This window comes from Peromyscus maniculatus, chromosome 6 (genome assembly GCF_049852395.1).
Source record: "Peromyscus maniculatus bairdii isolate BWxNUB_F1_BW_parent chromosome 6, HU_Pman_BW_mat_3.1, whole genome shotgun sequence".
In the NCBI taxonomy this organism is placed as follows: Eukaryota; Metazoa; Chordata; class Mammalia; order Rodentia; family Cricetidae; genus Peromyscus; species Peromyscus maniculatus.
Window position 1 is genome coordinate 42306242 of NC_134857.1, and position 16044 is coordinate 42322285.

The 16044-nt window shown below is 34.8% G+C and overlaps 1 protein-coding gene across 1 annotated transcript; it reads left to right on the forward strand.

Annotated features, from left to right (window-relative positions):
- Positions 1-528: 528 nt before the first annotated feature.
- LOC102915326 (arylacetamide deacetylase-like 2) lies at positions 529-15725 on the forward strand. Its single transcript, XM_006994659.2, has 5 exons — positions 529-793; positions 4685-4907; positions 7512-7581; positions 9355-9526; positions 14846-15725. Exons 1-5 carry the CDS (start codon positions 656-658, stop codon positions 15446-15448), a joined length of 1206 nt encoding a protein of 401 aa, XP_006994721.1. The 5' UTR covers positions 529-655; the 3' UTR covers positions 15449-15725.
- The last annotated feature ends 319 nt before the right edge of the window (positions 15726-16044 follow it).

Consider the following 16044-nt stretch of genomic DNA (forward strand, 5'->3'; position numbering starts at 1 on the left):
GTGCAGCTAATCCAAGTCGTGTTGATTCACAAATTTGAATCATCATATTATGCAATCTCTTGAAAACCAGAATGTTCGCTAAAATACTTGTCCTGAACTTTCTGGTAATTCTGGTCCAGGTTTAAAATCCTAGCTTAGTGAGTGACAGAACTTGAACAAGTCTCCACACCCTCTATCTTTTTGTCTAAAGCTTGGTCCACACCACGCAGTGTTTGTTAACATAGGTAATAATCCTTAGTAATAAGAGTAACCTATTTTGACTGTAGATCAAGTAACTTTCTATATACCTCTTATAAAATATTGCAACCACAAAAGATAACTGCAAGAATTATTCAGTGCTTACATTTGGGCTCTGATTTCCTTTAACTATATTCTGCTGATGTTGGTAACACAGAATGAAGGAACGCTTCAGGGAATTTTAATTGCATGTTAATAATAGGTACCTGGCTTGATGAATTTCAACATCGGCTTCTGAGTTAGTGTATCTGCAAAACTAGTTAGAACTGACACTGTGTGTTTGAATTGAGAATCAGCCTCGCATTGTGAGAATGGTTGTATCACCTGAGAGGGTTCCAGTTTGTATTCATCCTGTGGCTTCTTATTCAGCATTTATGGAAATATTTTAATTCCTACATTGTGAAGAGGCTGTGATACTATGGGATTCAAAACTCTCTGTTTGGGGCTTTTTTGTGTTAGCTTTTTATCTTATATTTATACACCTATACCTGCCAACATTGAAGAAACTTGGAAAGTAATGGCCTTGGATGCAGTTGCTAAAACTTGTACACTTATGGTAAGAATGATATAATTTTTTCAATGATTAAGAATGAACACTTGTGAATACTTTGATAATACTATTGACATAATTTTGAAAGAAACATTACTTTTCAAAGAATATTGTTAAATTGATTTTCACTTGAGTTCTAAGACAAAAAATCATCCAATAATTATAGTATAAAGGCATGAATTATTAATAATAGTATTTGTTTGATATTAAATCAGGACTTTTGTTATTTCTATGGCTTCTATCATCTGTCTCCAATTGTAAATTGCTGAATTTCTGGGGTTATCTTAGAATATGTAAAGTGGATATAATTGATGTACAAATAGTTCTCTTATCATCAGAGAAACTGGTACTTTTGCCACTGTAATATATATGCTCTAACTGCATATACCTATATCTCCACTGTCTTCTAAATATATCAGTTTATAGTACAGAATAAATATATTCAGAAGATGCATACAGGGAGGGAGTAACAACTTTAATTTGAACTTGTTTCAAATTTGTGCTCTTTTAGGTATAAAGTGGGTACCTTCCCAAATGCCCCTTGATAGCTCTAATAGTTGGAGGAAGAACATCAAAGGCAGTAACATTAGTAGATGATCAGAACAGACAGAGTCCGTAGTGTAAGAGAAAGAGGCACAGATCTGTGACTCAGCCATCTTTAGATGCTGATCTCTGAGTCTTCCAGCTAGTCCCACAGGACTCTCACTTTCTCTACAGTCATCTCTTTTTCAAATGTTCTGGTTCCTTCATTGAAGTAAGTGGAGGAATACATGAGCAAGCCCATATCAGTTCCACAGATAAACTCTGGGTTTTCTCCTTTGATTATTTCATGTGCATCCATTTAAACCCATGGATGACAAATATTCATGTTTTCATCAACATCACAACATTATGAGAACACCCCACTCTAAAATGCTGCTGTTTTCCCAAATGTTTCCAACTATCACTTATCTATAATGAACATACATACTTTATGTATTTTACATTATGAATTATTATCTTGCCCATCTAAAATGATGAGGCAAAATAAAGGTGTAATTAAAGTTTATCCTAGCAAATTTAGAAATCTATGGCAGTTTTAGCACTCAATTCTGTAACTCAAGGTTGCAAAGACAATAATAATTGTTGATTTTTAACCTAAAGTGAAAACTAAAGTTCTTTATAATATAGCTTTGAAAAAATAAGTATATTACTGTATAGTCATAAGTTGTTTTGAAAGAGTTTTGTAAAATATCCATATATAACCTTGAGAAAGTTCTTGGACTGTACACTATACCAATTAACCAAAAGGTGAAGATACTAATTGTAAATATTTGTAGGCATTGTTCTGTGTATTAAAGATCAAGCATGGTAGACGAACATGTGATAATCTCTACATTGTTTGCTCTTGTTATAGTCTTAAAATCCTTGAGTATCAATTACATACAGAAAATGTTGACATAAAAGAAATAAGGCCATTGCTACTTTAATTTTATAAAGCAAATTTATGGAACAAAAATATATGGGCATATATGTGTGTGTATGTTTATATTTCCCAAGCACTCATATTAATGGGTCATCTATTTGATAATACTTAGTTAGCAAGAAAATACTCAAGAACTATTTTACTACATTTTAACTAATCAATTAACTAATTAATTAGTTTGTGTGTGTGTGTGTGTGTGTGTGTGTGTGTGTGTGTGTGTGTGTGTTGGAGGGAAGGTGCATGCCACAGTATGTGTAGAAGTCACAGGACATTCAATTCCTAGCACCCACATGGTGGCTCACAACCATCTGTAATAAGATCTGATGCCCTCTTCTGGCCTCAGGCATATATTCAGAGCACTCATACATAAAATATAAATAAATAAAATTTTAGCTGGGCGTTGGTAGCACATGCCTTTAATCCAAGCACTTGGGAGGCAGAGGTAGGCAGATCTCTGTGAGTTCGAGGCCAGCCTGGGCTACCAAGTGAGTTCCAGGAAAGGCGCAAAGCTATACAGAGAAACCCTGTCTCGAAAAAACAAAACAAATAAACAAACAAAAAAAGAAGTCACAGGACATCATCTAAAAGTCAGTCCTCTTCTTTCTGGATCTTGCAAGTGTTCATGATTAGAAGTAGGTACCTTTACCTACTGAGACATCTTGCTGGCCTCCCAAAAATTGCTAATGTAAAGAATACTTAAATAATAAGGCAAGATTTGTTGAATGTTAGCATGAACTGCACTTTTCTATATAAACTAAAAATATTGGCTTATTTAATCTGAAATATAGCTCAGTAAGAAATTTATTATTGGGATTATCATTGCCTGGATTTAAAAAAAATGAAGTGCGGAGAGTACATGGATAAGTAGTTTTCATTTTTAATTTTGTTTTTACTATGTTTTTATTAGTTAAGATAATTTTTAAACTTAAATATATTTTGATGATATTCTCCCTCTCCAACAAGTCCTACAACATCCTCTCCTCCTTCTTACCCACCCAACTCTAAGTTCTTTCTCAAGAAACAAACCCAATATCCCTAGAAGGCCTGTTCTTTTCTAAAGAGAAACAGAGGAGTGGATCTGAGGGAGAGGAGACATGGGGAGTGACCTGGGAGGAGTGGAGGAAAGGATTCTGTATGAGATGAGAATAAATAAATAAATAAACTAATTAATAAATAAATAAAAATAGAAATAAAATAAAAAACCCAAACCCAATACAACAATAAACCCCCCAAAACCTAGAAAACAAAATACAAAAACACCCAGAAAGTTAAAAAAAAAAAAAGCCTAAACTGTAACCATATAAAAGCACACACAAAAAAAATTGTGGAGTTCATTACATGTTGGTCAACTACTCCTGAACATGAGGCTTGTCCTGGTGTGAATAATATACCCAGTGTTACTCCACTGGAGAAAACTGATTTTTTTCTCCCCGTAAGTATAAGTTCAGTTCAGTTGTAACCTTTACCCTAAATAAGATAAAACAAAAACTATCACATAGAAGTTTGACAAGATAAACCAACAGAAGGGAAAGAGCCCAAAAGAAGGTGCAAGAATAAAAGACCCACTTGTTCACGCACTCATGAATTCCATAAAATATCTAAACTGGAAGCCATAATGTAAATGCAGAGGACCTGGTGCAGACCTGTGCAGTCCCTGTGCATGCTGCTCCAGTCTCTGTGAGTTCATATGAACTTTTTTCATGTTTGTGAATGACTTGACATGTATGGCAACAGTTTTCTGCACACATTTCCCTCATTAGCGTGTACAGAATAGCTCTAAGTACCCTACATTGTAGTACATGTAGAGAATGGCTGTAAGTGCCCCACAATGCTGTAATATGTGCAGTAATAAAGACCATTTAAAGTATAGTTGGATGTGAAGATTTAAAATTTGCTCCTTAAATAGTTCCTAGGTAAGCTGGTAAATTAATCTTGGAAAAATATCTGCACTAAAATCAAAGAAAGTTTTAGAGAAGCAGGCCAAGGGAAACCAAATTAGATTTAGAGTAAAACACCAGCAAATGAAGATCATGTATGATGTAGTCATAGGATAATACTTAAAAAGTAAATAAAATAAAATAACTTTAAATGGAAAATATGACAATATACATAATTAGAAAGATTATAAGAGTTAGGATTTTTAGTGAGAATTTATAATTGAGAAATAAATACAAAAGGTCTTTAAAATGTAAGTAATGATGCTTTTCTGAATGCTATTTAATCTAAAACACCTGCAATTTTCAAAAGCAGAAGTGTCACCCAGTAAGATCTTCACAATATTATTTGGGGTTAATTTTACGAATTTTTTATTTGTTTGGTTAATTTGTGGGTTTTTATTCCCTATTTTCTTCTTCTAAACGTTCTCTTCACATGTATCTAATATTACAGATCTAATGTTGAATTATTTTGCTTATTTTGTTTTGCTTTTATAGGCTCTGTGTCTTGAAAATGTAGGTGTTATGAGATATGAAGAGTTTATTTCCATGATAATCAGTCTGGATTATACACAACCACTTTCAGATGAACATGTCACAGTAACTGACACGGCCTTTGTTGACGTCCCTGTGCGTTTGTACTTACCCAAGAGGAAGTCAGAAGCCCCAAGAAGGGCTGTGATCTATTTTCATGGCGGGGGTTTCTGTTTCGGAAGTTTCAGTAAGTTCATCACAGAAGGATAAAGAATAACTGGCTGCTTGTTTGTAATACACAAGCATTGGTATAGTCAAATATACTTATAAGGGCATGCTTAATAGAGATGTATATATTAGATATTCAACATGGGGGCTGGGGATTTAGCTCAGTGGTTGAGCGATTGCCTAGCAAGCACAAGGCCCTGGGTTCGGTCCTTAGCTCTGAAAAAGAAAACAAAGATATCCAACACAATGACAGGTACAAATGTTTTAATGAATGACCTGATAGAGATTTTCACTGCAGGGTTTGGTCTGTACTGATAAATATTTGTTTCCTTTTGTTTTTGAGATAGGAATTCATCTATTTCAGCTCACTAATTAGGAGATGGTAGCTTTTTACTTATGATCATCGGGCTCTTGACTACTGGGATGTAGGCATGTGACTCACACCTATTTTATGCAGTGCAGGGCTTCACACTCAGGGCTTTCTGAAGCCCGGGATAGCATCCTAGCAAGTGAGCCCCAGACCAATCTCTTACTGAAGGTGGCATTTTAATATCACCATGAAAATGTGGGATAAAACATATTAAAAAATGACATGGACAAGTCAATTGCTGTGGAGTTTTCTCCTGGGGTTCAGAATATCTTTAGCAGCTGTAACATTGATAGGATGTATATCAGAATCACATGCTCTTGCTACAAGAGGAAGTTTGTAATTTGTTACAAATATCATTAGTAAGAGTAATGGTAATGCTTAGAGGGAAGTTGTTCAACTTGACTCTAAGGAGAAAATACAAATTAGAACTTTATAATAACAAGCCCTATCCATGAAGTCCAGATTCTCTGCTTGACTCCTCTAATAATTATAAGGGACATATATAGCTAATAAAAGTAAAAATATCAAAAATTAGCCTTTATTAAAACTTTGGAAAATTCAGTAATAGACTTTAACAATATATGTAAAGTCATTTTAAGTAAACTATAAAAACAAGCAAAAATGGAGTTATAAAAATTTTAAAATAATATATGAATATTTGTTAGCTTCAGGTAATATTTAAATAGCCAAGATTCCCCAATTAAAAAAAAGATATGAGTGTTTTAATATGATAAAGAAAATTGAGTATGCTTCCTTGCCCCTGAAAAATGGCAACAGATTTCAATACATTGAAAGCTAATGGTTCATATCAGTTTTTGCTCCATGCTTGGCACAAGTCTTAAAATATTGCTTGAGCATTTCAAATGTTTTTTTCCAGTTATTCAAGGTTTATAAAGTACAGAAGTTAGGTAGAGACTCAAGATAAAATAAATGTGTCCTATTTGTACATCTAGACCTTACAATAACTTGCTAAGGAAGCTGTATTTTTTATATATTTTTATTTTATAGTTAACTTGATTTCACATATCTGCCACAGATTCCCCCATTCTCCCACCACCACCCCAGTACTCCCCTCCAAATCCAGCCCCCATTCCCACCTCCTCCAAGGAAAGGTCTCCCCTGGAGAGTCAGCGCAGCCTGGTAACTCAGCCAGGTCCAGTCCCCTCCTCCCTACACCAAGGCTGAGCAAAGCTTTAAAATCATAGTTGACATTCCTTATACCAGTTGTTCTCAAGATCCCTAATAGTGAAACCCTTTAATAAAGTTTCTCATTGTGGTGACCCCCAACCATGAAATTATTTTTGCTGCACTTCATAACTGTAATTTTGCTACTATTATGAATAGTAATGTAAATATCTGATATCAGCCCTTGTGAAATGGTCATTTGGTCACAAAGGGGTCACAATTCACAGGTTGAGAACCACCACCTGAGACTTTACATTAATGTCTTAATTACTGTAGCATTATATATGAGGATGTATTTAAAAAAGCAGAGGTCTTAAGGAATTATGTTGCTATCTTAGACAACCAATTGTCTATATTTCTCTCTCTCTCTCTCTCTCTCTCTCTCTCTCTCTCTATATATATATATATATATATATATATATATATATATATATATATAATCTCTCATTTTCCTACATGTCTACACACACACACACACACACACACACACACACACACGTATGTATGTATTTAAAGAGAGAGCTATTACATTCCTTTTTCTTGAATTTATAGCCCAAGTGAAAGATTATGCCAAGAGTTCATGTAGATGAATGTTAAAATGGTTATTTCTAAAGAAGAAATTGAAAGTTAATGTTTAGCTGTTGATAGGAGAGTCTTAGATTATAGACTTAGCTGTCATGACTGTAGGATGACAAATTAACTTCTACTGTTTAAAACCTCCAGACAGAAGGAGCAGAGCATAGTACAGTGCAACAGTCCACAAAGGGATATGATAAGGGTTGTTGTGTAACTAATAGAAGAGGGTGAGATGAAACTAGACTGTGCCAAGCCTAATTATTTCTTTAAAATACCGATTTACAAAGTCATTCCCCTTCCTCTCTGGAGAGATTCAAGAATGTTGAGTTGGTTTAGTGACCTTTGCATGGAAACAGGGGTAGGAAACAAAGATTCCTGCTTAAATCTGAAATCACATTTCTCATAGAGATACCCATCATTATTTAGGTTACTTTTTTAATTATAAGGAGTACTTTGACCTTTCTCTCTCTCTCTCTCTCTCTTTTTTTTTAGAGCAGAGGGCTTTTGATTTCCTGAATAGATGGACTGCAAGCAAACTTGATGCTGTTGTTGTGGGAATAGAGTAAGAGTTAAATTTCTTTGACTAGTATGATTTTTGCCTTAACTGTGTATATGTTCAATTTCTGAATAACACACCTTTGTCTGAAATATAATTTTTAAATTTTACTACATGTTATCTGTCACAATTGCTTCATAGACTACCCCTTAAAGGATCCCAATTAATCACCTTTAATTGTGGAAATTTTTGAATCATCTCCAAAGTTTAGCATTTTGTAAAATTCTATTGTTTAGATCCTGTATGGACCACTTGTGTCCCATATCACATAGATAGGAGGGAGCAAATTAATCATTTCATGCTTAAGATATTTGGTCATATTTAGGCTTGGAATTAAATGTTTGGTTTAAAAATAATTACTATTTAGAAAGATAAAGGTAATGAAGTTTGGGACCAGTTGAAATCTTTGACACATACCCTCAAAAGTGATTTATACTCTGGTTGTATTTGGAGCATGCATATTGGAGTACCTTAGAACAGCCCATCATTTTCTTTCTCATATTAATATACTCTAGATTTCTGAATCTGAGTTTGACTCTGAAATTCATCATTTTTAAGAGGAATTTTTTTCTTCCATCTTCTCTTTAGTTTGCAGTAACAAAAACATAATAAGAATACAATATTTTTAATCTTATATAATGATATTTCAAAGGAAGTAGTTGCTAACATGTTTATTATTCTTATAGTACCCAGAATAATTTTTAATATTAATGACTAGATTATGATACTGAGACAGTATCCTTCTTTTGTAGTAATTTAAAGTAATTGGAATATTTGAAGTTCATTTTCATGTAATGGTACAGGTTTATACCTGTTACATGTTTCATCTTATTGTTATGATTTGCATTGTGCTAAATTTACTGCGTTTGACATAAATAGATATAAGCACCTTTTGTGTATATAGATACATCTAAATTATCATTTAGAACTTTCTAGGGCAGTTTATATTATATTCTAGGAACTGAAACATCAACATTTAACATTAAATATAGATATTTATAAATTTTGACCTTCTGAAGAATGAAAAGAGAACAAGATGTTTTTACAGCCAGTTACTTACATTAATAACATGAGCCTGCATGCGACTAATCTAGGTCTTCTGCGTGTATGTTACAGTTATGCAGCTTGATCTTCGGGACTCCAATTACTGGGAGCAGGGGCTGCCTCCCTTTTGCCAGTCTGTGGGATCCTATTTCTCATAGGGGATTGCCTTGTCCAGCCTTAACACAAGGAGAGGTGTTTAGTCTTACTGTAACTTGATATGTCATGTTTTGTTGACATCCATGGGAGGCCTGCTCTTTTTGACTAGAATAGATACAGGGGAAGAGTGGATGGGTAAGGGTGGGGGTGGGGAACACAGGACAGGGGACAGGACTGGGAGGAGAGGAGGGTGGGGAAACTGTGTCTGGGATATAGGGATACAGAAAGAAAGGAAGGAAAGCATGAAGGAATGAAGGAGAGAAAGAAAGAGAGAGAAAGAACATAAAGGAAGATATAGAATATCTCCAATATAAAATGTACTTGAAATAAAAATTTTACTTACAAACCTAAGAGAGTTTGTAACAGTTTGCTAGCTTCAGGCATAACGTCATCCATTGACTTAATTATGTATTTCAAATACCTTTATATTGATTTTTATTTTAATTAAACATTAGGAATAAACTCTGGAATGAGTTTTGAAAGCTGAACAGTGTGGTTTGGGGTTAAATGGCATGTCTTAGATGTATGAGACCTTGTTGCACACATATACTCCACATGCTCTCCTGTTCTGTGTTAAAGCTACAGGCTAGCTCCTCAGCATCACTTTCCCGCACAGCTTGAAGATGGCATCACGGCCGTCAAGTTTTTTCTTCAGGATAAAATTCTTACAAAATATGGAGTAGATCCTACCCGAATTGCTATTTCAGGAGACAGCTCTGGGGGCACTCTGGCAGCAGCAGTGACTCTGCAGGTAAGGTATTTTTGGCTCTATGGTGGAGAGTAGCAGTTTCAGCTCCTTGTTCTTTGGCTGGATCCGTTTATCTGGTATCATTCCTTGAAAAAGAACATTCATTCCCACAGAATTACAATGTCAGTTGAGTGAAACATCAACTCATCATAACAGGACTAATTTGGGTTATATATTTACTGTTATATTGATCTACATGTCTATCTTCATGTTGATATTACTTTTATTTCAACCTTCATTTTCTTTTGTAAAAGTTGGTTCTAGTACTGCATTTCTCAGGCATGTAAACATTATAGAGAATCTTGTTTATCCTTAACAAAGAAAAACATAACAGTATTTTAATTAGGCTTGTAATGTGATATTCAGGCTCTGGGATGGTTACTGCCATGTTGATACTGAAATTTCCTGCTAAACCACACTAGACCTCATTTTTAAGTAGGGTCTCTTCAATTATTCAACAATATTAAAATGCTAGAGTAGAAATAATGTAACTCTCCTATTGAATTTAGTTGATAATTATTTTTAGGTAATTTAAATAGTTCTCAGGTATTTATTGATGACACACAAAATTATAGCAGATATTTATATGAACTTCATACTGTCATATCCTGGAGAAGTTCACTTATAATTCTGTTTTCTGGAATTTTTTGTACAACCATATCTTTAATGACTAGAGAGATTTCCTTCCAATCCTTATGTCTTTTTCCCCTTTATTAATGGACTGGCTATGGCCTCCAATATAGTATCATGTTGTTGGGGTTTTTTGCTTTTTTGGGGGGCCTACCACCCAGCTCCCAAATAAATCACACCCAAAGGCTTATTCTCACTCATAAGTGCTGGTCTTAGCTTGGCTTGTTTCTCATCAGCTTTTCTTAACTTTAAATTATCCCATCTTCCTTTTGCTTCTGGGCTTTTCCCATTCTCTTACTTCTGTAAATCTTACTCTTACTCCTTGACTTGCTGTGTTGCTGGGAGGCTGGCTCCTGGGGTCCTCTTCCTTCTCTGGCTACTATTTCCTTTCATTCCTCCGTCTCTTTTCTTCTCCTGCTTCCCAGATTTCTTCTTCTGTATATTCTCTCTGTCTGCCAGCCCTACCTATCCTTTCTCCTGTCTTGCTATTGGCCGTTCAGTTCTATATTAGACCAGTAAGGTGATTTAGACAGACAAAGTAACACAGCTTCACAGAATTAAACAAATGCAACACCAACAAAAGTAATACACCTTAAAATATTATTCTACAACAGTATCATTTGTAATTGTTATTACTTTAATGTTTGAAATATTTTTAACTTGCTATCTTGTTAATAGACATTTAAATGTACTAAATGCTTTAAGAAGTTGGTAATTTTTAGAAAGTATTATATTTCATTTGTTCAAATAGTCTGTAGCTGTCAGGTGAAACAGATTGACTGTTTATCTACCTATTATATCCTTTACTGGTAACTTTGAGTTAAAACATTAGAAGGGAGGTTGTGTGATTTTAAGGAGATAGAGTTTAGTTGGAGAAAGTGGGGTACTGGGGACCTGCCTTGTTCCTTGTAGACCAGAGCTGCTTTGGCCCATATCTCTGTTTTCCTGTTCTTCTGAGATAGGAGCAAGCAACAGCTACTTAGTCTCCCTGACACAAATCAACCTGCTATGTTTCCTCAGTATGTAGACTGTTTTTTATCCAACTACAAACTAAAATAAATCTTTTTCCCTTTGGTTTCTGTCAGGTATTTTGTTATAGAAACAACAGAAGTAACTAAAATAATTGACACTGAGAACTGAAATCATTGTCATGAAGGACTGACCACATAGTTTCAATTGCCGTGTAGAAGGAATAAAGCCTAGAGAAGTTGGAAAGCGATGTAAGCAGTGATTGACAGACAATAATAGGGAGAGTTTGCAAGGTTCAAGTGCTAACTGAAGTGAGCACAAAGAAGACTGTACTCAGGAGGTTTCCATGGGGAACACATACTTTGTTAGGAATCAGATTAGAAGCAGGTTGTGCTAATTTCTCTCAAAGTATCTGGCTGTCTTCTGCCTTTTGTCTTGAGATTCAAGTGACACTGAATTAAAAGTAATGGATTTGTTTGCCAAGGGTAACTGTAAGATGGAATAGCAGTTAGGCTGTGTCATAATCATTGCTTACTTCATTCATCAGATTTAGAGTAGAAGAGAGCATATAGCAAGGCAGAAAGTATGAAAAATACACAAGTTGATGAGTAAAGGAGCCTATATCTAGTTAAGTTGAGGACAAAGAGAGTTCAGACTAACTGTGGTTATTAAAGAGATTAGTGTCATTGAAGAGAAAATTTGAACTCTCAACAGGAAAGATGCTTTGAGAGCAAGACTCACTGATCCAGAGATTTGGGGTCGGCATACAATTTTATTTGAAAGGAGAATGTCTGAGGAAATTATCTCCAGTTAAGGCATGAAGGCACAAAGAAACCACCACCAACATGGTCCAAGGAGACCAGTATACAAGGTTTGCAGACACTAGAATGTGACTGTCTATGTGATTCTAGTTTTACAGGCATAGGGACAAAAATGAGGTGTTATTGAACTTTGTACCAAGGTTCCAGAAAGTCATGGTTGATTTTATTTCATCTTGCTATGGAAAAGTATTTATGAGATTTAAGAGCCTTCTGGTGGAGTATTTACAGGTTTCTAAATATGTTTCATCCATAAATGTGAAAAAATCAATTGCTTCCTTTCCAGTTTATACCCTATCATTTCTTTTTTTCTTATTGCTCCAGGTAGTATTTCCATTGTTATTTGAAGAAGCATGGTGAGAGCAGATACCTCTGTTTCACTTATAACTTTAGAGGAAATGTTTTCATTTGGTTTATTTTCATTTGGTTTATTGTTGGCTACTGGTTTCTTGTGAATAGTCTTTGCATTTCTGAAAAGCACTCTGTGTTTCCTAATTTGAGGTGTTTTTTTTAAAATCATGAATGACTGGTGTATTTGTAAGAAATTTTTCTGCATCTTTCATATTTCAACTATTTCAGTCTCTGTTTTTCATTATATTTGCATACAGAATTTTATTTATAAATTGGTATATGTTGAACTATTTTTTGTTTTTTGGTTTTTCTGAGACAGTGTTTCTCTGTGTAGTTTTGGAGCCTGTCCTGGATCTCACTCTGTAGATCAGGCTGGCCTCAAACTCACAGAGATCCACCACTGCCCAGACTTTTTTTTTTTCCACTGTTGGAATAAATAAAGTCAACTTGATCCTATTATATGACCTTTTCAAGTGTTGTTGAATTTGATTTGGTTATTGAGGATTGTTAAGTCTGTGTTCACCTTGGGAACTGATCGATGATTTCCCTTTTTGTTCTGGCCTCATCCAGCTTTGATATCAGTACTATACAGACTTTATAGAAGGATATTGGAAACATCATTATCCTTCTTATTTTATAGGTATATTTGGTGAATATTGACTAGCTTATGGAATCATTTGATAAATCTTTTCAGTCCTAAAGTTTTATTCCTTGCATGGCTCTTATTAATGTTTAAATCTCATTTCATTTTATAATCAATTGAAGGTTTATTAAAGCGTATAGGTTTTTGATTACATAGAAGTTTGTTTCATTTTGTAAGCAATTTCACACTTTGAGGTTTAAAAGTTCTTTGTTCTGTGTTAGCATTTTAACAATAATATGAAACAAGATTGTATTAGTCATGGATACTAAAATGTCTACTATATTTAGATTTGGTAAATTTTCTTCCATAATTACTTTGACTAGTTTTTCTATACCTTTAGTTTGTATCTCATTGCTGTCTGTACTCCAGCATGATTTCTCACCATGGCACCAATAAGCAAGCTAAGGCAGTTCTCAGGGGATACCTTCTCTATACATTAATTTACTTACCCTGTCCTAAAATCTGTTGTAGAGTATCAGAATAGATGCCTGTGGAGCTCAGTGAAGGTTGTTTTTCTCTTCTCACCTAAGACCGGCTGAGGAAGATTTCTCCTTTTCTTCAACATATTAGATATTAGTGTGCATGGTTTCTTTTTTTAAAAGAGAAATTAGTTCTATGCTGAAATGGCAAGCACAGGGCCTCTAAGGGTCTGTACCAGGTCATATATGTATATATACATTTATTTATTTATTTATTTATTTATTTATTTATTTATATGTTAGACTGTTTGCTTGGTGTTTTTTTTTGGCGGGGGTTGGGGGCTCCTAACAGTGGAAGTGGGTGTGTCTCTGACTCTTTGCCTGCTCTTGGGACTCTTTTCCTCTTACTGGGTTGCCTTGTCCAGCCTCAATATGAAGGCTTTTGCCTTCTCTTAGTGTATATTTTTTGTACATGTTTGGTTGTTGTCTCTTGGATGCCTGCTTTTTTCTGAAGGGAAATAGAAGAGGAGTGGATCTAGGGAAGAGGGAAAGTTGAGGGGAAGCTGGAAGGAGTGGAAGGAGGGGAAACTATGGTTGGGATGTATTGTATTAGAGAAGAATATATTTTCAATAAAAAAGAAATAGTTCTCTGAAAAAAATTTCATGCTCTCCCCAAATCACCTAAGTTTATGCCCGCTTTAAAAAAAGAAAGAGAAACAAAAACCACATTGAGTCTAATTTGTCCTGCTTACATAGTCCTGGATGTGGGATCATCTACTGGATCATATTCAGTTCACCAAGGCTACAATCTTAGAGGAAACTGCCTCCCCTTTCCCAGCAGCTGTCAAATGTCAACAGTGACTCCACTAAGAGTGAGACTTCATGCCCACTTCTCTCTCTGCAGGGATTTAGTCTGACTTGGGCTTGCACAGATCTTGTACATGCTGCCACAAGTACCATGAGTTCCTATGTGCAACTGTCCTGCTGTGTCCAGACAGTTCCCATGCAGTCACCCACTACCTCTGGCTCTTACAATCTTTCTGCACTTGAGCCTTAGGAGGAGCTAAGTTATAAAGATGTCCCATTTAGGGCTGAGCATTATAGTCTCTAGTCCTCCACATCTCAGTTTTCAAGAATAATTTCTACAAATCTAAATTTAAATTATTAACTAAATTCCTTCATTGCCTTCAAGACTGTGTTATTTCTATTAGTTACATTTAGTGAAACATACCTGTATATCTTTCATCCTTTTACCTTCTGTCACTGTATCCTCTTATCTTTTCTCTCATCCTTTCTCATATACTCAAGAAACATTTTTAAAATGCTATTTTAGTGGTTTGATGTTTAATACTGATTAAAGGCATTTTTAACATAACCATACTTTACAACAGCACTCAGTGTACATTTGTTCCCATGTCTGTGTGTCAGGGTTACATTTTGTCTTTTGGAATATTGGAAGCCCTTGCCTCACTGGACATCATATTTTTTTCAGGTGCAGATTGATCCTGAAGTAAAGCATAAACTCAAGCTGCAAGCTTTACTTTATCCTGGCTTACAGGTGATCGACACTGCTTTACCATCTCATCGAGACAATGAACATGGTGTAGTTCTGACAAGAGACATAGCCATAAAACTCGTGAGTTTGTTTTTCACCAAGGATGAGGCACTTCCACAGGCAATGAGAAAAAACCAGCACATGCCTTTGGAATCCAGACATCTGTTTAGATTTGTTAACTGGAGCACTCTTCTTCCTGAAAAGTATAGAAAGCACCATGTGTACACTGAGCCTGTGCTTGGGAGATCCTCTTATTCACTGCCGGCACTGATGGATCACAGAGCATTGCCCTTGTTAGCTGATGATGCCCAGTTACAGCATTTGCCACGGACATATGTTCTTACCTGTCAATATGATGTCCTGAGGGATGATGGAATTATGTATGTTTCAAGACTTCAAAATGTCGGTGTTCAAGTTTTTCATGACCATATTGAGGATGGAATCCATGGAGCCTTATCATATATGACATCACCACTTTACTTGCAACTAGGACTGAGGATAAAAGATATGTATATTAGTTGGCTGGACAAGAATTTATAATTACAGTTTCCCTCAATGCAGTTTAATTATGAAATATTTTAGTTGTGAAAAGAACAATATGATCTGTGTTGCCTAAAGTTAGATTGGAATCAATTAAAGGTTACTGTGTGTTCTTGAACTAAGTATTGATTTCTGTCTTTTAAACTCTGTATTTGTAAAATGTAAGTTAATGTATTTCCCCTGAATTATAATTTGCTATTATTATGGTGGTCACCAAAGGAGCCATTGCTTCATGAATTCGAGAATTATCCACTACTATCATTATATGTAAATTCTCAGACAGCTGTTATTTATTCATTCACATACATATATGTAGTTTGTCTTAATATTTTTCGTATTAGTATTGACTAGATACTAAATCATTGACAGATATGAAATTTTTACTGAAAAATTGCTATACAGTATTTAAAGACAATCCAATTTTCTTATTCTTGTAAAATTTAATAGTGTAACAGATTTTTTAGTCTAATAATTTTACAGGAATATGTCATTTTTTATTATATTTTGTTTGATATTTTCTCCCCAAATATGTTTTTTTATTTTCGATATTCAGTTTCACAAGCATGTTTCATTTATTTATTTATTTATTTTTTATT